The 22,988-nt window shown below is 46.4% G+C and overlaps 1 protein-coding gene across 1 annotated transcript; it reads right to left on the bottom strand.

Annotated features, from left to right (window-relative positions):
• Positions 1–1,536: 1,536 nt before the first annotated feature.
• Positions 1,537–3,153, bottom strand: LOC147124966 (terminal nucleotidyltransferase 5A-like). The gene has a single exon (XM_086007190.1). The coding sequence runs from the start codon at positions 3,151–3,153 to the stop codon at positions 1,978–1,980; it is 1,176 nt and encodes a 391-aa protein (XP_085863316.1). The 3' UTR covers positions 1,537–1,977.
• Between the last annotated feature and the right edge of the window lie 19,835 nt (positions 3,154–22,988).

Below are 22,988 nucleotides of genomic sequence, written 5' to 3'. Positions count from 1 at the left end.
GAAAGTGGAAAAATGCAGGCTGCAGTAATGAATGAAAAGCAGCATCAAAAAACTAAAATGTATGACCAAAACAAAGTAAACGGAAACATTTTCAGGGCTATGGGGAAGAGCGGGGGAGTGGGAATAATTGGAAAGCTCTTTCAAAGAGCTGGCACAGGCAGAATAGGCCAAATGGCCTCCTTCAGTGTTGTAAGATTTTATGTTTGATTCTAAGCCAAGTGAAGAATAATTTATTTTCTCAACTCAGTTGTCGTTTCTATTACCTTATGTTTTCTGTATTGTTGCTTTCTTTTCTACACAGTACATTGCTATGGCCATTAATAGAACCATATCTGGAATTTTGTTAACAAAAAAACTGAACTGTTTTCAAATTTTTGGTTAAAGTGTCACCCAAACATGAAGAAAACAGTGTTGAAGAGCCCTTGATTGAAGTTTCTCAAACATGAATAGAATACAGTATTCTGATTTGTTACCCGAACTGAAATATTCCTTACAAGGGAACAAAACAAACAGGGCAACAATAAATTTTGCTAGGGTGAATATGGGCTGAGTGAGACTATTTTGACATGATATTGAAAATAAAGTTTTAAAAATAAATTTACTCAAAACAGAAGTTTTAAGTGTTCAATAAACAAAGATAAATAAAAATGCAATATGTTAATGAATAAAATTTAGCATTTTTCGGCATCATTTAATCATAACATTTACGGAATAAGAGTTATAAAATTGAATACGATTGAGGTGTTTCCTTTATCCATAAATAAAAATATTAGAATGTCCGTTGTACGATTACTACGATCATGCTGTGATGTTGGGGAGAAATGCTGTTTGTATTTAGAGTGATTTATATTTTTGACACTTTGAATTTTTGCGTGTATGCAAGTTAATGGCACCAGTTCCTGAGAGATGAATGCACATGCTCTTTCTTGTGTGCCATTTTACTGGGACTGGGTGTTGTTGGGTATAACACAGTGGTGATGTGTGTGTCATTCCTTGGGAAAGTTTCAATCGGTAACTTCTCTTGCAGTTGGTTGACCAAATTCAGTTCCCAGGAGTTGTCAAGTAGGTTTCTGAGGGACAGAGCAGGAATATCAAAGACTGTATCTGTGAATGATACAAGGCAATCCAATCTTAAAAGCATAGAGCCTGTAGAGATTATATTGTGCCCCATGTTACTGGCACAGGCATGATGTGTTGAATGGCCTCCTTCTGTGCTGTAAGATTTTAGGATTCGATGATATGGACCTTTACTTAACTGAATGCACTATTTTCAATCCCAGTCCAAATGATAACTAAATGGCACAACCTGGAATAATTATTTCAAAGCGGATAGCTTTAATGACCTATCTACATAGCTTAGGCACTTGTGTGATGCATTATTTACAAACAATCTTTGGTCAATAAATGTTTTCTTGGTCACATGATCATTTCACGTTTAGAACATTTTTCTATGTGTACTTTGAGTTGCAAATTACTGTTATGTAACCAAAACAATTCAAGTACAAAGTGGTTATGTTCTATGCAATCAGTATTCCTGATAGCAAATTAACTTTGCCATCTACGCTTTCATTAAGAAGGTGCTTTTACTCCTAACTACAATCGCCAAAGCATGAGTATGCAGGACTCTCATTCACATTACCTAACTTCACCTAGTTATATATCTTTCGACATTTGCATTGGTTCAACAGTTTATTTTTAGAGAAAATCCCTACCATTACACTCCAGATAGATGTGTCTGTGCTTATTCAGTTGTGAGATCACTCTTCACTGAATAAGCACATTATGTTTATTATGTGGCGTGCCTATCATTTGGTCATCTGTTTGTAGGTCAGTTTAAACATGGGTCACCCGACAATTGGCATATATCAGTTGACCGCAGCACACTCAATGGGTTACAACCTGCTCCTTTCATCAGATCTCTGGGGACCTGAAAGCTCGGGTCTTGTTTAAAGTCTGGCATTTGCATTCAGTGTAACACTAAACCAGACCAGTCTGCATATTGATGTGCAGTGGATAGGGCTGATACACAAGGTGTGGCTGTCCATGTGCTATGTAGTAATTGCTAAAGCTCCGGTCACTGACATAAGGGGCAGGCTGATAGTAGCAGGTGACATTAGCAGCATTTGGAATGATATTCTGTTCACCTAGTACTCTCAGAGCCAGAAGGGTGATCATGTTCAATGTCTGTCTTCTCTCATGTCCCATCAGACAGACTGTGCTTTCATTCACAACTTGACGCAGAGTCATCAAGTAATCATACTTGCTTTTCTCTTCCCCAATGAAATGGTTCCGTAGGTAGGATTCAATCTTCCTTTGCTGCTCAGACACGTCTGGGAAGTCAATGAAAAACCTTGAGCACATGTAACGTTCTAAGCTTTTGATCTCTGCATCAGATACTGGTTTAAATTCTCGAACCAAGAGATTGCTGTATTTGAGCAAGCCGCCACCTCGAATTTCTTCAGGGTTCCTTGTGGCAATCAGTTTGTACCTCAGATGATCCATTGCTTCTGCAAAATCTCCATACATGCTCTCTGCTATAACAGTTGGATGGGACTCCTTTGTCATTGCGTCTTCTGGACAACTGAAAAGAGGTAACAGTGAGTCCAGAATTATTTGGAAAGAATCTACACTAAATTCAAACTGCCGCCGTAGTGAATTAACAAACTTCAGCTCAACGTTTTTCCCACTGTTGTTAGACAAGGAGATGAGACTCCATCGATCGTGATCATTGGAAACTTTAACCATTTTCTGAACGTAAGCCTCTTTCAAAGTAAGTCCTGTGATCTTTTCTTTATTCACACCTTGTGGTAGAAAGTCCAGAAGACAATCCAAAACCACTCCCTTTATCACCTGAAATTCTTCCTCTCCAGGCAACTCTACTCTGAAGATTATGTCAAGATCTTTGTAGCTTGTTCCATTTTGCTTCACAAGGATGTGACTTGCTGTTGAGCCATTGAGACGAATGTCATGGACCGTAATCCCATTCTCTTCCAGGCGATCCTTCACGACATGAATGATGTCTTTTGGCTTTATTTCCAGGGTGGGGAAGTTGCCTCTTCCATGAATTGGTATCACTTCTGTTAAGACTTGATCCAAGCTCTGAACCTGTTCCCAGTTAAGGTTGTTAAATCTGCGGTTGAGACTTTCATCCATGATATAGCTTGGCAAATCTTTATCTGCAAACACAAATTGAAAATAATCAAATTGTAGTGACCAGTGAAAAATTAAATAAGGTTGTGAGGGAATACGCCATATTTCAAAAAGATACACCATAATATGAACAGAATACTGATATTAATACATGATATACTGGATTTAAACATCACCATGGAGACACAGGCTGCAAACAGAAAAACAGGCTTCTGAGATAAAGAGCAGTTGTTAAACAAAATTGTAAAAAACCACAAGTTTTGAAATGGGAATTAGTTAAATATACTAAAACAATGAAAGATTGAAGCAAACCATTGGTGCTTCTGAAAGGTCTACGGTTTGCAACCAACACAATGAGAAGACCCAGTTTAAGGTGTTATATGCTAACACATTGAACAGAAACACAGACATTAAAAGAGGCATGTGCCTTTGAAAAGATGACATCAAGTAAAAGAAATACCTGCTGGTCAAATAGTTTTTATGTTAAACTTGGAAGACAGGAAACATGATTATATATGCAACCAATTGAGATAGCTAGAAATGCATGAAACACTCTGGTCAAAGTGTCTTTAATATATACATAGTAAATATGATACCAACAAGAACACTTTGAAGATATGACTTCAATAGATGCACCAAGCAATTACATTGTGTTTGTATTAAACTTAGATCACCATGGAGTCACAATGTCTGCTAAAACCAGTAAAGCCAATATTAAGAATTAAATGGAAAATCTTCGATAAGAATGGCATCAAACAGAAATCATTGCTGTCGTTGTTTTTATGATGGTTTTGAAACACCTAAATGTAGAGACATAATTATGCATGCAATAGTTGAATTGACAGTAAGAATAGAAAGCATTCAAATGAGAGAATCAATAAAGACAATTAGCTGACATCAGCAGAGAACTTCAAAGAATAAACCACTGCAAAAAGGGTATAAAAATTAGAGCTTTTCAAACAGAAAGTCAGAACTCGCTGAACGGGCCAAGCATTTCTTAACTTCACAGACACGCTCTTTAAATTTTTAACTATGTGTCTCGGGTAATCAAAGTAATTGATTTTGGTGGATAATCTGGATTTAGAAATAAGTAAGAAATGTAGAAATGTAATGAAGTAAAGATTTGAGAATAAGGATCTCTGAGAAATAAGAAATGTAAGCTATCAATATTTTGAATTGTTAATGTTGCGACTGATTCAACAGCTATTAAATGAATGTCGGCTCTTAAATAAAATTATATATTTTTAGAATTGTCTCAAAGAGTAATTCTGTATAAACTCGCAAACCCAATTTCTGTACGCTCTTTTGTAAGGAGTTGCAGAATTCTGGGGGTATTCCGGACCCTCATAATATCCAGAAGGTTACAGTCTAGTTAAACTTATTAAAAATGCTATCTGGAGGGCGGTAAAATCTTCAGTCATTCCTTTCCTTTAGGGAGAGATAGCCTGAACCTTTAGACCCATTTAAGCGTCTTATGGAATTCGGCTATCTCTAACTTAAGTTGAAGGTGAACGTCTGGGGAATATGCTTGATCTGGGGTAGCCTGAAAGGGCTAGGACTTGTAATTATCCCTTCAAGGTAACATTTCATGTGAGTTTCTGTCCATTCTAACCTTACTATGGACACACACAAAATGTGAATGTGATTATTTTAGCCTATTCATTTTATTACCTCTCAGGTGGCTGTACTTCAGTCAGAATCTCATAAGCTGAAGTTAAAACTAATCTATCTGTTCTTGACTTTCAACGCTAATTTTTATCCTAGGTTTAAGCGATTGCAGGAACCTTTGAATATGTCCAAACATGTTACCACAGTAGTCTGTCCGAATCCTAACTTTAATTGGATTTACACCTGGAAGTCTTTGAAAACCCAAACATGGCACTCATTTACTTAATAAAAAGCATGGTTTTAATGTTACATTGGCATGGATGAAAATATCGAAAAGTGGAAAGAAAAGGTTACTTAGCCATTGGTTTTAAAACTTCTCTGTGTGGAAGAACACGCTGCAAATCTGAACCCACTGCTGGGGACCCCTGTCCTAAATACTGAAAGACAGCAGCCTAATTGAAGCACTGCTATCATTGCAGGAAATATATTTTATTAACACAACAGCAACCAAGATAAGAACATAAGAACATAAGACGTAGGAGCAGGAATAGATCATTTGGCCCCTCGAGCCTGCTCCACCATTCAATAAGATAATGGCTGATCAGATCTTGGCCTCAACTCCACTTCCCTGCCCGCTCCCTATAACCCTTGACTCCCTTACCTTTCAAAAATCTGTCCATCTCCACCTTAAATATATTCAATGACCCAGCCTCCACAGCTCTCTGGGGAAGAAAATTCCTCTGAGAGAAGAAATTGCTCCTCATTTCTGATTTAAGAGGGTTCCCCCTTATTCTGAAATTATGCCCCCTAGTTCTAGATTCCCCCAAGAGGGGAAACATCCTCTCTGCATCTATCCTGTCAAGCCCCTTCAGAATCTTATGTTTCAATAAGATCCCCTCTCATTCTTCTAAACTCCAATGAGTATAGGCCCAACCTGCTCAACCTTCCTTCATAAGACAACCTCTTCATCTCCGGAATCAACCTCATGAACCTTCTCTGAACTGCTTCCAATGCAAGTTTAACCTTCCTTAAATAAGGAGACCAAAACTGCATGCAGTACTCCAGGTGTGGTCTCACCAACGCCCTGTACAGTTGTAACAGGACTCCCCTACTTATACTCCATTCCCTTTGCAATAAAGGCCAACATTTCATTTGCCTTCCTAATTACTTGCTGTACCTGCATGCTAACTTTTTGTGATTCATGAAAAAAGACCCCCAGATCCCTCTGCACCTCAGCATTTTGTAATCTCTCCCCATTTATTAAAACGCTAATAAATTAACAAAAACAAAAATCTGATGACTTTATGAACCCTCTGGGATCCCCTCAAACATCTTCTAAGATCTAGTGAGCCTAATTTGAAAACTTCTAACCAAGAAATTAAGGCACATTTTTACGTGATTTTTTTTCTGGAAATATGCTGTTTCACATAATAGATTGGAAATCACCGTGAATGTTGTTATTGAACAAATATTTAACTTGTATGTATTAAATTAATCTCTTTACTACTTTAATGGAAGTGTTAACCCATTCAATGCATAGAAGTTACAACACAAAAAAAAACTATTTAGCTCAAGCAGTCTCGGTCAATGTTTACTGTCCAAATAATTCTAATTATTATTATTAGAAAGTGGTAGCACTCTCTCCTTTGAGTCAGAAGGTTGTGGATTCAAGTCCAGCTCCAGAGACTTGAGCACAAAATCTAGGCTGACACTTCTGGATGAGACATTAAACTGAGGCCCCATCTACCCTCTTAGGTGGACATAATAGATCTCATGGCACTGTTTGAAGAAGACCAGGGGAGTTCTCCCCGGTGTCCTGGCCAACGTTTATCCCTCAACATCACTAAAACAGATTATCTGATCATTAGATCATTGCTGTTTGTGGGACTTTACTATTGATGCGCTATCAATAACTCAAAAGACTGAGATTAAGCGAGTAATTAACAGGCTTTTATTAACAAGAGAATGAAGGTGTGCCTCGAGTGGTCGACCGGTCCAGAATACAAAGGGGCTGTGGAGCAGTCACCTTTATACCTGGATTCGTGGGAGGAGTCAGCCGAGGCATGTACAGGCATGTACACAGTGGAATACAAACAGTGGTTTACCACATTCACCCCTTGTTTAAAATTGAGTCCGGAGGGGTGAAGTGTATTAAAAGTTAGTGTATTGGAGTCTCTCCGGAGGTCTTGTCTGCCGCTGTGATCGACGTGGCGACGGCAGGGGTAGTGAAGCTTCCGGCGTCGAGTCCCGCGTAGGCTGGGGCACTGGTGTGTAGTCCTCGTAGATGTCGAGCGGGTCGCGGGGCCCAGGCCTGCCGTCTGCTGGGGCTGGATATCGGATCTGGGGGGGGGGTGGTAGTGGGTAGTGGGTTACTGCGGCCCCCGAGGGTGCGAGGTCTCTTATGGAGACTGTGTCCTCTCGCCCGTACTGGGGGTTGGCGTGGAGGAGGTCGACCCTCTCGACCAGGGGGTCCATTTTATGGGTCCTCACGTGTCTTCTCAGTAGGACCGGCCCTGGGGACGTCAGCCATGGCGGTAGCGATGTCCCCGATGTGGACTTCCTTGGGAAGACAAACATTTTCTCATGAGGGGTGGCGTTAGTGGCAGTGCAGAGCAGTGACCAAATAGAGTGGAGCGCATCGGGGAGCACATCCTGCCAGCGGGAGGTCGGAAGGCCCCTAGACTTTAAGGCTAGCAGGGCGGCCTTCCAAACTGTCGCATTCTCTCTTTCCATCTGTCCGTTCCCCCGGGGGTTGTAACTGGTGGTCCTGCTTGTGGCAATACCCCTAGCTAGCAGGTACTGACGGAGTTCGTCGCTCATAAACGATGAGCCCCGGTCGCTATGGATATAGCTGGGGAAACCAAACAGGGTGAAGAGGTCGTTCAGACATTTAATGACCGTGGCACTGGTCATGTCCAGGCAGGGGATGGCGAATGGGAAACGGGAGTACTCATCAATAATATTGAGGAAGTACACATTGCGGTCGGAGGAGGGGAGAGGCCCTTTAAAATCAACGCTCAGGCGCTCGAAGGGGCGAGTGGCTTTTATCAGGTGAGCCCTGTCTGGTCTATAAAAGTGCGGTTTACACTCAGCGCAGACTTGGCAGTTCCTGGTCATGGTCCTGACCTCCTCAATGGAGTAAGGCAGGTTGCGGGCCTTGATGAAGTGGAAGAACCTGGTGACCCCTGGGTGGCAGAGGTCATTGTGGAGGGCCCGCAGTCTATCGATCTGTGCGCTGGCACAGGTGCCACGCGATAGAGCATCCGGGGGTTCATTGAGCTTCCCGGGCCGGTACAAGATCTCGTAATTGTAGGTGGAAAGTTCGATTCTCCACCTCAAGATCTTGTCGTTTTTGATTTTGCCCCTCTGCTTGTTGTTAAACATGAAAGCAACTGAACGATGGTCAGTGAGCAGGGTAAATCGTTTTCCGGCCAGGTAGTGCCTCCAATGACGCACAGCCTCCACAATAGCCTGGGCCTCCTTCTCAACAGCGGAGTGTCTGGTCTCCGGGCCCTGGAGGGTTCATGAAAAGAAGGCCACGGGTCTCCCCGCCTGATTGAGGGTAGCGGCCAGGGCAAAGTCAGACGCGTCGCTTTCCACCTGGAAGGGGATGGATTCATCCACTGCGTGCATGGTGGCTTTGGCAATTTCTTCCTTGATACGGTGGAAGGCTAAGCGGGCCTCTGCCGTCACGGGAAAAGAGGTGGACTTGATCAGCGGACGGGCCTTGTCTGCATAGTAGGGGACCCACTGGGCGTAATAAGAGAAAAACCCTAGGCACCTCTTGTGATGAAATATTCCATTCATCACTCATTGGTATTCTCTGCCTGTGACTGTGGTTGGTTTCAGTTTCATTTTCCTTACCTTAGTTCCGTTTCCTCACCATTGTATTGTACTGTGTGTAGGGCTCCGCCCATACCTGGCCCCTATGTAAGCTGGCCCAGCCTGCATCACATCCAGTACAGCAGACCTCTGGATGGAAGATACCTCTCCTCTGTGTGTTACCTTCTAAGTCAATAAAAGCCTTGTTTTGTTTCACTAACATCGAGTCTCGGATTTATTGAGGCACATCAATTTTATTGACTTAATTTTCAACACAATGGAGCAACTCTTGAAACCCGAACGTTTGGATTTGGACCAGCATGCTTCGGATGCATCGGCATGCTTCGGACACTGGTTTATGTGTATGGAATTCTTCCTGGACAATTCCGCAGCCGTTAAAGACGCTACGGACGCTGCGAGTATGAAACTCGGAATTCTGCGGAATTGGGTAAGCCACCGGGTTTACCCCCTCATCCAAGACGCCGACACGTACCCGGCCGCCTGCGACATCTTAAAGGCACATTACCAGCAGCCTACGAATGAGTTGTATGCTAGGCATCTGCTCGCTACTCGCGCACAGCGACCTGGGGAATCGGTGGAGGAGTTCCTAGGCATCCTGAAAATGCTTGGCAAAGACTGCAAGTGCCAAGATGTAAAAGCCGCAGTGTACACTGACGAGCTTGTTCGCGATGCCTTTATCACAGGCCTCAGCTCCACTTACATCCGGCAGAGACTGCTGGAAAAAAGGGGATTGGACCTGAAACAGGCTGCGGACACAGCGCGATCCCTGGATGTGGCCCAGAGAAACTCGGACGCCTACTCTTCAGCCCGCGCCGTCCACGACGCCACGTGTGCACCAAGGGCGCCGCCATCTTGGAAGGCATCTTCCCCGCCCGGCAGTCCGACACCGTCGGGGCCCCGCTCTCCCCCCAGAAGCCCTACGACAGCCGCGATGCGTCAGGGACCCAACTGCTACTTCTGCGGGCAGCCGAAGCACACCAGAAACCTGTGCCCGGCGAAAGGCACCACCTGCTTTAAGTGCGGTAAGAAGGGGCACTTCGGGAAGGTGTGCAGAGGGAATCCCGCCGGAAAACCCGCCACCGCCACGTGTGCGCCGTGGGAGCGGCCATCTTGGACGCCATCTTGCCCGACCTCGTGGGGTCCGCCATCTTGTGAGCAGACAGCGTGGACGCCATCTTGTCTCAATCAGGGCCCTACAGTGGCATCGGTCACAGTGGACCAGACAAGGCCGCACCCGCTATCCAAATCAATGGTGCACATCGAGGTAAACGGGTGCAGGGTTAAATGTTTAATTGACAGTGGAAGCACGGAGAGTTTTATCCACCCTGAACTGGCACAACAACTCTCCCTAAAGGTGGTCCCTACTCGGGGTACCATCTCTATGGCTGATAAAACCCAGACATCGACCATTATGGGTTACTGCACGGTACAATTGTCTGTTAACGGAACTGTATACGATAATTTTAAAGTACTAATCATGAAGAATCTATGTGCGAGCGTGATCTTGGGCCTGGATTTCCAGTGCTACCACCAAAGCATCACGCTCAATTACGGTGGGTCCCAGCCGCCCCTCACAGTGTGCGGTCTGGCTACCCTGAAGGTAAAGCCGCCTTCGCTATTCGCGAACCTTACCCCTAACTGCCAGCCAATAGCGACCAAAAGCAGGGGGTACAGCTGGGAGGACAGGCGGTTTATCGCGACCGAGGTAGACAGGCTCCTGAAAGAGCGCATTATTGAACGCAGCAACAGCCCGTGGCACACCCAACTGGTAGTGGTAAGGGGTAGCGAGAAGAAACGGATGGTGATCGACTATAGCCAAACGATCAACAGGTGCACCCAACTAGACACCTACCCGCTACCCCACATATCAGAAATGGTGAACCAAATCGCCCAATACCGGGTGTTCTCCACCATCGACCTCAAGTCAGCGTACCACCAGCTCCCTATCAGACCAGAGGACAGCCTGTACACCGCCTTCGAGGTGAACGGACGCCTCTACCAATTCCTCAGAGTCCCCTTTGGGGTGACGAATGGGGTCTCGGTCTTCCAGAGGGAGATGGACCGCATGGTCGATGACCACCACTTGCAGGCAACCTTCCCCTACCTCGACAATGTCACCATCTGCGGTCACAACCAGCAGGATCACGACTCGAACCTCGAGAGGTTCCTGAAAACCGCACAAAAACTCAACCTCACCTACAACGAGGACAAGTGCGTTTACAACACCACGCGCCTCTGTATACTAGGCAGCGTGGTGGAGAATGGGGAAATCGGACCAGACCCCGACCGATTGCGCCCCCTACGGGAGCTGCCCCTGCCCAACACTCCCAAAGCCCTGAAAAGGTGCCTGGGGTTATTTTCTTATTATTCCCAATGGGTCCCCAACTACTCCGACAAAGCCCGCCCCCTCTTGAAAGCATCCTCTTTTCCGCTCCCTGCTGAGGCCCACGCCACCTTCAAAAGCATTAAGCGGGATATTGAGCAGGCCACGCTACAGGCAGTGGACGAGAACACTCCCTTTCAAGTGGAAAGTGATGCGTCTGACTTTGCCTTGGCAGCCACCCTCAACCAGGCGGGGCGGCCCGTAGCTTTCTTCTCGAGGACCCTCCAAGGGCCCGAGATCAGACACTCCTCCGTGGAAAAGGAGGCCCAAGCCATCGTGGAGGCAGTGCGCCACTGGCGCCACTACCTAGCCGGCAAACGCTTCACCCTACTTACCGACCAGTGGTCGGTAGCGTTTATGTTCAATAATAAACAGAGGGGGAAGATTAAAAATGATAAGATTCTTAGGTGGCGGATCGAGCTCTCCACCTTCGATTATGACATCATTTACCGGCCAGGGGCCCTTAACGAATCCCCCGACGCCCTCTCACGAGGGATGTGTGCCAGTGCCACCGGGGATCGGCTACAGACCCTCCACAACGACCTCTGGCACCCAGGGGTCACGCGGCTGTTCCACTTCATAAAGTCCCGCAACTTACCCTACTCGATTGAGGAAGTTCGGTCTCTGACCAGGAACTGCCGCACTTGCGCTGAGTGCAAGCCTCGGTTCTACCGTCCAGATAGAGCCCACTTAATCAAAGCTACACGGCCCTTTGAGTGGCTCAGCTTAGATTTCAAGGGCCCCCTCCCGTCCGTCGACCGCAATGTTTACTTCCTGAACATTGTGGACAAATACTCCCGTTTCCCATTCGCCCTCCCCTGCCCAGACATGACCAGCGCCATGGTCATTAAATGCCTCAGCAGCCTGTTCTGCCTGTTCGGTATGCCGAGCTACATCCATACGGATAGGGGGGCGTCCTTCATGAGTGAAGAGCTACGCCAGTACATGCTGTCCAGGGGGATCGCCACAAGCCATACCACCAGCTACAACCCCCGGGGTAACGGTCAAGTGGAGCGAGAGAACGGGACAGTATGGAAAGCAGTCACTCTAGCTCTAAGGACCAAGGGCCTCCCTATCTCCCGCTGGCAGGAAGTCCTCCCAGATGTGCTCCATTTGATACGGTCGCTATTGTGTACTGCCACTAATGCCACGCCTCATGAGCGAATGTTTGTCTTTCCCCGGAAATCCACCTCAGGCGTATCCATGCCATCATGGCTCTCCACCCCGGGTCCGGTATTCGTGCGAAGGCATGTGAGGGGCCACAAGACGGACACTCTCGTGGAGTCAGTGCACCTACTCCACGCCAACCCCCAATACGCGTATGTCCGGCACGCCGACGGAAGGGAGGACACCGTGTCCATAAAAGACGTCGCCCCAGCCGGTAACGACAACAACCACGACAACAGCAGCAACAACGATCACAGCAACTCTTACCCACCCACTACTCTTTCATCACCCCCGGAAGAACATCGACCAACGGCACCCCCACCAACTACCCCTTCAACAACCCTGGCGGCACCCCCGGCAGAGACCCAGGAGGCCACCGGGGACACCCAGCCGACACCCGCGGCACCACAACAGCCACGTCGGTTGCAGAGGACTATCAAACCCCCGAACAGACTAAATCTATAGAAGGGGTGAATGTGATGAAATATTCCATTCATCACTCATTGGTATTCTCTGCCTGTGACTGTGGTTGGTTTCAGTTTCATTTCCCTTACCTCAGTTCCGTTTCCTCACCATTGTATTGTACTGTGTGTAGGGCTCTGCCCATACCTGGCCCCTATGTAAGCTGGCCCAGCCTGCATCACATCCAGTACGGCAGACCTCTGGATGGAAGATACCTCTCCTCTGTGTGTTACCTTCTAAGTCAATAAAAGCCTTGTTTTGTTTCGCTAACATCGAGTCTCGGATTTATTGAGGCACATCACCTCTTCAGGGCCTTGAGGCAGTGGGGCAGTGGGAGTTCCATAAGGGGACGCATCCGGTCGGGGTCGGGGCCGATGACTCCGTGTTCCACAACACAGCCAAGGATGGCGAGGCGGGTTGTGCGGAATATGCACTTCTCCTTGTTATACGTCAGGTTGAGGAGTTTGACGGTGCAGAAGAATTTTTCGAGGTTTGCGTCATGATCCTGCAAGTCATGGCCGCAGTTGGTTACATTGTCCAGATATGGGAAAGTGGCCTGCAACGCATTTTGATCGACCATCCGGTCCATCTCCCTTTGGAAGACGGAGACCCCGTTGGTGACGCCAAAGGGAACCCTAAGGAAGTGATAGAGGCAGCCGTTTGCCTCAAAGGCAGTATACTGGCAGTCCTCAGGGCAGATAGGGAGCTGGTGGTACGCAGATTTCAGGTCAATGGTCGAGAAGACGCGGTACTGTGCGATCTGGTTGACCATATCAGCTATGCGGGGGAGTGGGTAAGCGTCCAGCAGGGTGTAGCGATTTATTGTCTGGCTGTAGTCGATGACCAGGCGCTGCTTCTCGCCGGTCTTAACGACCACAACCTGGGCTCGCCAGGGGCTGGTGCTGCCCTCAATAATCCCTTCCTTCAGGAGCCGCTCCACTTCGGTTTTAATGAAAACCCTGTCCCCGGCACTGTATCGCCTGCTCTTTGTGGCAATGGGCTTACAGTCGGGGGTGAGGTTAGCAAACAGTTGTGGGGGGGTGACTCTGAGTGTGGAGAGGTTGCACCTGATGCGCGGCGGGCAATTTGGAAGCTGCTGGCTGCGGACTGTGAGTGGGGGGAGGGGTCCACCGTACGCCATCATAACACTTTTAAGGTGGCACTGAAAATCTAACCCCAGTAGAATGGCAGCGCAGAGGTCGGGCAGGACCAGAAGTTTAAAATTATCGTACACAGTCCCGTCTACTACGAGTGTCACCACGCAGTAGCCGCCAATGTCCGCCGACTGGGACTCGGAGGCCATAGAAATCCGCTGGTGCGCAGGCAGGACTGGGAGAGAGCAACGCCGCACCGTGTCGGGGTGGATGAAGCTCTCCGTGCTCCCAGAGTCAAAAAGGCAGATTGTTTCGTGACCATTTACCTTAATGTCCATTGTGGAACTGGCCAGCTGGTGCGGTCTCGCTTGGTCCAGTGTAACGGAGGCCAGCGTAGGGGTCGGTGTGTTGCTGCGGGTATCAGATGAGGCGGTGTTGGGGGCCTGCTGCGTCCCGGCTGTCGTCCAAGATGGCGGCGTCCATGATCCCCATGTGGCTGGAGGTGTCCAAAATGGCTGCTGTTCTGGTGGTTCGCACATGGCTGGGGAGGCCCAAGATGGCGGCCCGCACGGCCCACACACGGTGCTGCTGAGGTTCGGGATGGCTTTGGCCCTGCAGATGCTGGTGTAGTGTCCCTTCTTCCCGCAGCCCGAGCAGATCGCATTTTTCGCCGGTCAGCGTGCTCTGGGGTGTTTGGCCTGGCCACAGAAGTAGCATTTCTGGTCTTGGGGCACTGCTGTCTGGCCTTGGGACACTGCTGCGGTAGTTGGGCCGTTGCTGGGATGTGGCTGGGGTGGCACGGTGCTATGAGACGGTCCTACCGTGTCCCAGGCTGTCGTTCCCCGCGGCGTCCACGGTGCAGAGGAGTAGGCATCCATGCCCCGGTAGGCTGCATCCAATGATAGTGCGAGTTCAGAGGCCTCGTTGAGGTCGACGTCACTCTGCTCCAACAGTCGCTGTCGGGTGTAATTGGACATGTGGCCCGCGACAAAAGCGTCCCGGATAAGTTCCTCTGTGTACACGGCGGCCTTTACATCCTTACAACCACAGGCCCGGCCAAGCACAGACAGTGCCTGAAGGTATTCCTCGGTCGATTCCCCAGGTTGTTGTTTACGACTCCCCAGAAGGTGCCTGGCGTACACTTCATTCACTGGGCGCGTGTACTGGTCCTTGAGGAGCTTGATAGCATCCACGTACGAGGTCGCGTCTTGGATGACCGAGTACACTCGGTGGTTCACTTTGGAGGTCAGGACATCCAGTTTGTCCTCGTCCGATTTGACCGTTTCAGCGGAGGCGATCAGGAATTTTTCAAAGCACCTCAGCCAGTGAGTAAACTTGGTGGATGCGTCCGCCTCCCGATGGTCTAAGTCTAGGCATGCTGGTGTGAGGATCTTCTCCATTATAAAATCTTGTTAATAAAATTGATGCGCTATCAATAACTCAAAAGACTGAGATTAAGCGAGTAATTAACAGGCTTTTATTAACAAGAGAATGAAGGTGTGCCTCGAGTGGTCGACCGGTCCAGAATACAAAGGGGCTGTGGAGCAGTCACCTTTATACCTGGATTCGTGGGAGGAGTCAGCCGAGGCATGTACAGGCATGTACACAGTGGAATACAAACAGTGGTTTACCACAACTATGCACAAATTGGCTGCCACATTTCCCAACATTACAACAGTGACTACTCTTCAAAAATACTTTAATTGGCTGTAAAGCACTTTGGGATGGCCTGAGGTTACGAAAGGCGCTACATAATTGGAAGATGTTTCCTTTTCTTTCTTTAATTACATTTACCCACCCTGTTCCCATATCCCCTCGACCCCTTTTCCTTCCTCCACCAATCCAATCTTGAATGTTCACATAGTTTCTGCTCAACCACTGACCCTGGAAGTGAATTCCACATCCTCACAATTCTCAGTGTAAAGAGGTTTCTCCTGCCCTCTGTTCTAAATCTCTTACTTTCGATCTTGTATCTACAATCCCTCATTCTTGAGCCCTCAACTACTGGAAAAAGACATTTAAAACAAATAGCTAAATGTCTCCATTAAAATAGTGGAGTGAGAGAAATTTCACAGGAACACGTTCTTACCATAACAGTAATTTCTAGGTTTGCAGAAGTCCTTAAAAAACATGCTGTAATATTGCATCAACATTTAAAACAAATCCACCATGTCAGCATAGCACCGATGGCTAAACAGGAACACAGGAAGTAGGAATGGCTAGATGAAAAAAAGACCAAGGTCCAGCTAGCTCGCCTTCCATCATTCCAGTAGCCGCATGATAAAACGATAATGGAGTTGTTGACTAATCATTGTGATCAATCTCCAACAATTAGTCTACAACAGACCCAGATATGAGGTGAGGAAAACTCTCAGTGGTGGAGAGCTTTGGGAACCATAGGTCCAAAGTCACCTGTCCCTACCAAGCATGCTACACTTACACATGTCATGCCTCAAATTACTCATAGACTGTATCCCAAAATATAATTTTCTGAAAGAAATCTATCTAATTTGCTTTTGAATGAATCAACACTAGCTGCTTCCATCGTCTCCCTAGGGAGCCTGTTCCATAGATTGACCACTCGCTCGCTGGCATAATGATTCCCACAGATTTGTTTTCAATTTATCTACCCCCCCCCCCCCACCCTCTCAAGCACAAGGCATGTCCTCTGTTATGTTTCTCTTTTCAAAAGCTATTTCATTTTTTTAAAAATGGTCCAGTTCACATCTGGGCTGTGCATTTCTTACAGAAATGGACCAAACTGCTACTTTCAACATTTACACATACTGAAATCATGAACTTGAGCAGTCAACTCATTATAAATTGCCCTATAGTAACCTAGTTGGCACAAAGACGAGGTGCAGGGTCCATAGGAATTTAAAACTTATCACCGGGTAATGAAATACTTTCTCATTTTGGGCACCATATGTTAACGTTAATAATTTCCAGGTCAGATATAGTAGGGTTAGAGGCAGAGTAAAGCTTTCTCAACTCTTCCTAATGATATTCCACCAACCAAACCTCAGAAAAGCATCACCTTACTCCCTGTATGGCATCCATTCTCTGAGTAAGGTGAGAGTTTTCTGCTGTGGGGCCATGCTCATTAAGAAGTGGGTTGGGACTGCCAAACTCATTTCATATAGGACAGTTACAGCTGAGGAGACTTTCATGCATAAGTCCCAGAGAGGAAAATCCAGTGCGCTAACCACCCAGTACCTCATTGGCTAGAAGGCCCTTTGTGTACTTTTTATCCAAATACATATGAGTGTCTTTCTTTGAAAAAATAATCACTGTAGTTATCCCAGGCTTACATAAGCTTCAACATTCCCTAAATAAATGGCCCATTTCTAGCTCTGAATGGATTAATGATACTTATGAGCCAAAATACCTCTTTTGTGCATTCTGTGATGATTGAAACTATCAATTTTACTGTTATATTTGCCATTGATTGAATTTGTATTTTGATTTATTTTTCAGATTAGTACAATATTTATTTTCAAATCCCTGTGGCTCTGCCCCTACTTTTCACACAATGGCATTAATTCACATCATTGTTTAGCCACCAGTGAAAAGCTGAGGTTTGAGCCTCAGTGAGAGGACAGCAGACATTTAACATGAAAAGGCCCTGCCAAACTGCAACAGTCAAGCACACCCAATGTAAAGGATAAACATGTTCTCAGGACATTTAAGCCTGAAAGTTTCCATTATCCTGCCTAGAGTCTATTCCAGTTATTGATCACTATTTGTGTGAAGAAGTGCTTCCTGACATAGTCAGGAACTTGCCTTCTGCCAGTTTGCCTGGTTATCATTGTTTAACTTGAAATAGTGGTGGTTGGATTGCTGTTATCATGGCACCATTTTGTGAATGAATGTAAAAGGATTGCTCTTAATGACCATGAACTAAAACATCTTCTGAAACTTAAGATACAATGGATGACTTCAGAAAGTGATAAATACAACCCCAAATGTCATAACTGAGATTAATTCTACAAGACCAAATGTCACTTGAGTATTTAAGGGAAATGTTACCATTTTGTTACCATCGGTTTCTTGTTGTTGTAATTTTAAAAAAATATAGGGAGAAATGAAAGATGTCTAACTATTAAAACACTGTCTGTTGTCATCCATTGTATCTTAAGTTTCAGAAGATGTGGTTGCTATACTTGCACCGCCTGCCTGTGCTCTCTGCTTTTTATTTCCAACCACTGAAAGAGCCTGACTCAGAGATGAAGAGCAGAGGTCAGTATATAAATCCAAAACCTGAAATTGAAATCCAATATGAAAATGTAAATACCTTTAAGAAATCTTTCAGGAGTATTTTTATTTAATTTCTACTCACTAGTCAGAAAAAGAGGTTAGTGAGAAGAGTGGACTTTCTTGCAGCTTCTGGCTTTATCCGAGATGATTAAAATTGCCCTGGGTTGTAATCCAAACCATAAAACTTCCATAGATTTCATTCTGGATTCTTGTTCGTGTTGGACACTAAAAGGTTTTAGATTTGTTTTTCACCATTAAGCTTGTATGGTTCTACGCTCTGATATAGATGTGTGAGAAATCTTCATCTGACATAGTTGCATTCTACTACTAATATTAATAGGATTCATTAATTAGGTTGCTGTTAATGTATAATGAAATTGCTTTGTTCATTTAAAAAATACTTTTACCTCAAATACAAAACATATTTCCTTAAACTGCATCCTAAAAGCAGCAATAACTGAATCTAGTTTTTATTAGCAGTTATCTATATGTAGCAGCATTCAGTCATTTAACCCCTCCCATTTATTCCCCTGTCACTCAACACATACACCAGGTCTCCTTTCAAAAATATCCTTGTCGTGAAATGGAAATAAAAACAGGTCATGGCAGGTATTATAGAATCATAGAAGGAGATCATTTGGCCCATCGTGTCTGTGCTAGCTCTTTGAAAGAGCTATCCAATTAGTCTCACTCCCCTGCTCTTTCCACATAGCCTTTCATTTTTTTTCCTTTGCAAGTATATATTAAATTCCCTTTTGAAAGTTACTATTGAATCTGCTCCACCACCCTTTTAAGCACTGCATTCCAGATCACAACAACTGACTGCGTATTGACTGGGATCAGTGGCTTCTGGGCTAAGGAGCTGTTGGAAACGCCCCCACTTGTTAGCAACGCCTCTCCAAAGAAATCATTGAATATATGAAAATAAACAGTGAGAGAAAATGAAAATTGACTTTTGTGAGTCTAAGATTGAGGGGTGAACTGATCGAGGTGTTTAAAATGTTAAAGGGATTCGAAAGGGTAGGTATGGAGAAATTATTTCCTCTGGTGGGGGGAATCAAGAACAAGGGGACATAATCTTAAAATTAGAGAAATGTAGGGGCAAAATCAGGAAGCACTTTTTCACACAAAGGGAAGTAGAAACCGGGGATGTGGAGCAAAGGAGTGGAGGTGCAGATGAGCCATGGTCTAATTGAATGACGGGGTAGGCTCCAGGGGCTGAATGGTCTACTCCTGTTCCTAATGATCGAAAACATTATGAATTAAAAACAGGACTGTTGACATTAGAAGTGTATTCCATTCCTAACACGCAAATCCATCCATTGACTTGGCCTGTGGGTCAAGTTCATCAATTGTGGGTGAAGTCTGCATGTCAGAAGTTGATGTGACAGCACATCCAGGATTAATGGTTTGACATGTTGAACCATGTATAACGTACAGTCAACAGGATTGCGATAGCGGTACAAAGCAGCCATTAATCCTGATTTCATGTACGTGGGCAGGGCCGTGGTTTAAAACGTGCCACAACTTCAAGACACGTCCTGCTTGTTGTTGGTGCCGATGAATTCTGGAAATCATGAGGGTGCGCAACTGAAGAGCTGGTTGAGTTCTCCCTGCCGGAGTCAATTAATCACAAGCTCGCTACCAGTGAAACCTGCGCCACCCAGAGAAAAGCAGCACGCACAGCGAGCTGGCGAGTATCGATGGTCAGCTTTAGACCAGTGCTGTGATTACACCAGGATCTCTGCTCCCACAAACATCTGAAAGATGTGCTTTATTTTTCCATCATTTACTGGGCGAGGATTCTATCGGATTTCCCAAAAGCTTAAAAGGAGTTCGCGCCTCTCGTCATTATTTCCGATTGCTATAAATCCCCCCCCCCGCCCCACCCACACACACACAACACATCTATAGCTTTAATTTCCCCCCAGCCTTGCATATGGTAGAATTTGTATGTATTTTTGATCAATATTTCATAATGGTTAAAGCGTTACTGACTGTAGTAAACTGCCCGAGCGGCAACATGCCGCGGGCTAACAGGTCCATTCATTGACAGAATTAGTTCGCAGTCCCAGTGCCCTACAGCGGGTCCACAGGCAATGGCAAGAACTAACTGTGGGGGAATCTCGGCAGATTGTCTGTCTTACAGATGGCAATTAAATACAGAACCAGTGCCTAGACTATAAAAGTATATAAATGCCCGCGCACACATATCCATACAAAATTTCATATATAAACACATTTCACTTACTTATCTCTCGGCACGCAAACCGCTTTGTATGATTGTACAACACGGACACGCTATACCACTGATGCCTGTCTGTTCTACAGCTATTTGGATGTGGACAGGCAGTGTATAAGAATATACGCTAGAGCTGCATATCGTCATATACAAACTATTGATTTCCAGTGATATACAATCTACGCAGCTCTTCACCTTTTTCAATCCAGCCCCTACCTAAAGCGTTACATCGGAAAAGATCAGTGACCAAGTCCCAGCGGCCCAGCTTCTGTTCTCTATGAATGATCTGGCTCAATATTTATATAGACTGTTCCCTCACTACACGAAAGCCGCCGGTGTCCCGTCCAACTTGTTTCTAATAATAATTAAGATTGACTTAATGAAATGAGTAACACAACATTGTACAGGTCGATGGAGAAAGAGGAGATGGAGCCGATCCCAGGCATATAATACTTGTATGGATGCCCCTGTTTGAACCTGTGAATTCCCCACCATGCAGTTATTATTACTGACTCCTGGCACCGTGGATTTTAGGAGAGCTTTGTCACACTGAGATTTAGCCTCCTCTGCTGTTGATAATGAAGATACAACTGGGACCAACAAGAGGTTGTATCACAAAGGGCGATTTTATTATCTCAGTGTCTATTACTACAGGGTCTCTGTTTATTAAAGAGTGAAATCGTGGGGATTATACAGTGGAAAATCGAAAGATCCGCCAGACGGGATACACACTGCAGTAGAGATACTCACCAATATTGGAGTTGAGGATGCCGATAATGTGCTGATGTTGGGAGGTCCAGGGACAAGTGACTGACTGGAGGTTGAAACTAGTGTTCGTGAGTCGGACACTCGCTTTCTGTCTGCAACTGTTTGATCCGAATCTCGGACTCACTCTCTGGCTGTAGGTATTTGACCCAGATTCGGAACTCACCCTCTGGCTGCAGGTATTGGATCCGGGTCTGGGACACCCTCTCTTGTCTTAGGTGCTGGATCCCGATCTCGGACTCGCTCCCAGGCTGCAGTTGTTGGATACGGATCTGGGGCTCACTCTAGATGCAGGTGTTGGATTCGGATTTGGGGCTCACTCTGGATGTAGGTGGTGGATCCGGATCTGGGACTCACTCTGGCTGCAGGTTTTGGATCCGGATCTGGGACTAACTCTCTGGCTGTAGGTTTTGGATCCGGATCTGGGACTCACTCTCTGGCTGCAGGTTTTGGATCCGGATCTGAGACTCACTCAGGCTGTAGATGTTGGATCCGGATCTGGGATTCACTCTCTGGCTGCAGGTTTTGGATCCGGATCTGGGATTCACTCTCTGGCTGTAGATGTTGGATCCGGATCTGGGATTCACTCTCTGGCTGCAGGTTTTGGATCCGGATCTGAGACTCACTCTGGCTGTAGATGTTGGATCCGGATCTGGGATTCACTCTCTGGCTGTAGATGTTGGATCCGGATCTGGGATTCACTCTCTGGCTGCAGGTTTTGGATCCGGATCTGGGATTCACTCTGGCTGCAGGTTTTGGATCCGGATCTGGGACTCAATCTCTGGCTGTAGGTTTTGGATCCGGATCTGGGACTCACTGTGGCTGTAGATGTTAGATTCGGATCTGGGACTCACTCTGGCTGTAGATGTTAGATTCGGATCTGGGACTCAATCTCTGGCTGTAGGTTTTGAATCCTGATCTGGGACTCACTCTGGCTGTAGATGTTAGATTCGGATCTGGGACTCACTCTGGCTGTAGATGTTAGATTCGGATCTGGGACTCACTCTGGCTGTAGATGTTAGATCCGGATCTGGGATTCACTCTCTGGCTGTAGGTTCTGGATCCGGATCTGGGACTCACTCTGGCTGTAGGTTCTGGATCCGGATCTGGGACTCACTCTCTGGCTGTAGGTTTTGGATCCGGATCTGAGACTCACTCTGGCTGTAGATGTTGGATCCGGATCTGGGATTCACTCTCTGGCTGTAGGTGTTGGATCCAGATCTGGGACTCACTCTGGCTGCAGATGTTAGATCCGGATCTGGGACTCACTCTGGCTGCAGATGTTAGATCCGGATCTGGGACTCACTCTGGCTGTAGATGTTAGATCCGGATCTGGGACTCACTCTGGCTGTAGATGTTGGATCCGGATCTGGGACTCACTCTGGTTGTAGCTGTTGGATCCGGATCTGGGACTCACTCTCAGGCTGTAGATGTTTAATCCAGATCTGGGACTCACTCTGGCTGTAGGTTTTGGATCCGGATCTGGGACTCACTCTGGCTGTAGGTTTTGGATCCGGATCTGGGACTCACTCTGGCTGTAGGTGGTGGATCCGGATCTGGGACTCACTCTGGTTGTAGCTGTTGGATCCGGAACTGGGACTCACTCTCAGGCTGTAGATGTTTAATCCGGATCTGGGATTCACTCTCTGGCTGCAGGTTCTGGACCCGGATCTGGGACTCACTCTGGCTGTAGGTTTTGGATCCGGATCTGGGACTCACTCTGGCTGTAGGTGGTGGATCCGGATCTGGGACTCACTCTGGCTGTAGGTTTTGGATCCGGATCTGGGACTCACTCTGGCTGTAGGTGGTGGATCCGGATCTGGGACTCACTCTGGCTGTAGGTTTTGGATCCGGATCTGGGACTCACTCTGGCTGAAGGTGGTGGATCCGGATCTGGGACTCACTCTGGCTGTAGGTTTTGGATCCGGATCTGGGACTCACTCTGGCTGAAGGTGGTGGATCCGGATCTGGGACTCACTCTGGCTGTAGGTTTTGGATCCGGATCTGGGACTCGCTG

This window comes from Somniosus microcephalus, chromosome 1 (genome assembly GCF_052327205.1).
Source record: "Somniosus microcephalus isolate GS21.2 chromosome 1, FLI_Smic_1.0, whole genome shotgun sequence".
NCBI classification, from domain to species: Eukaryota; Metazoa; Chordata; class Chondrichthyes; order Squaliformes; family Somniosidae; genus Somniosus; species Somniosus microcephalus.
Note: the sequence above shows the minus strand (reverse complement) of the source record. Positions and strands in the feature narration are given on the sequence as shown.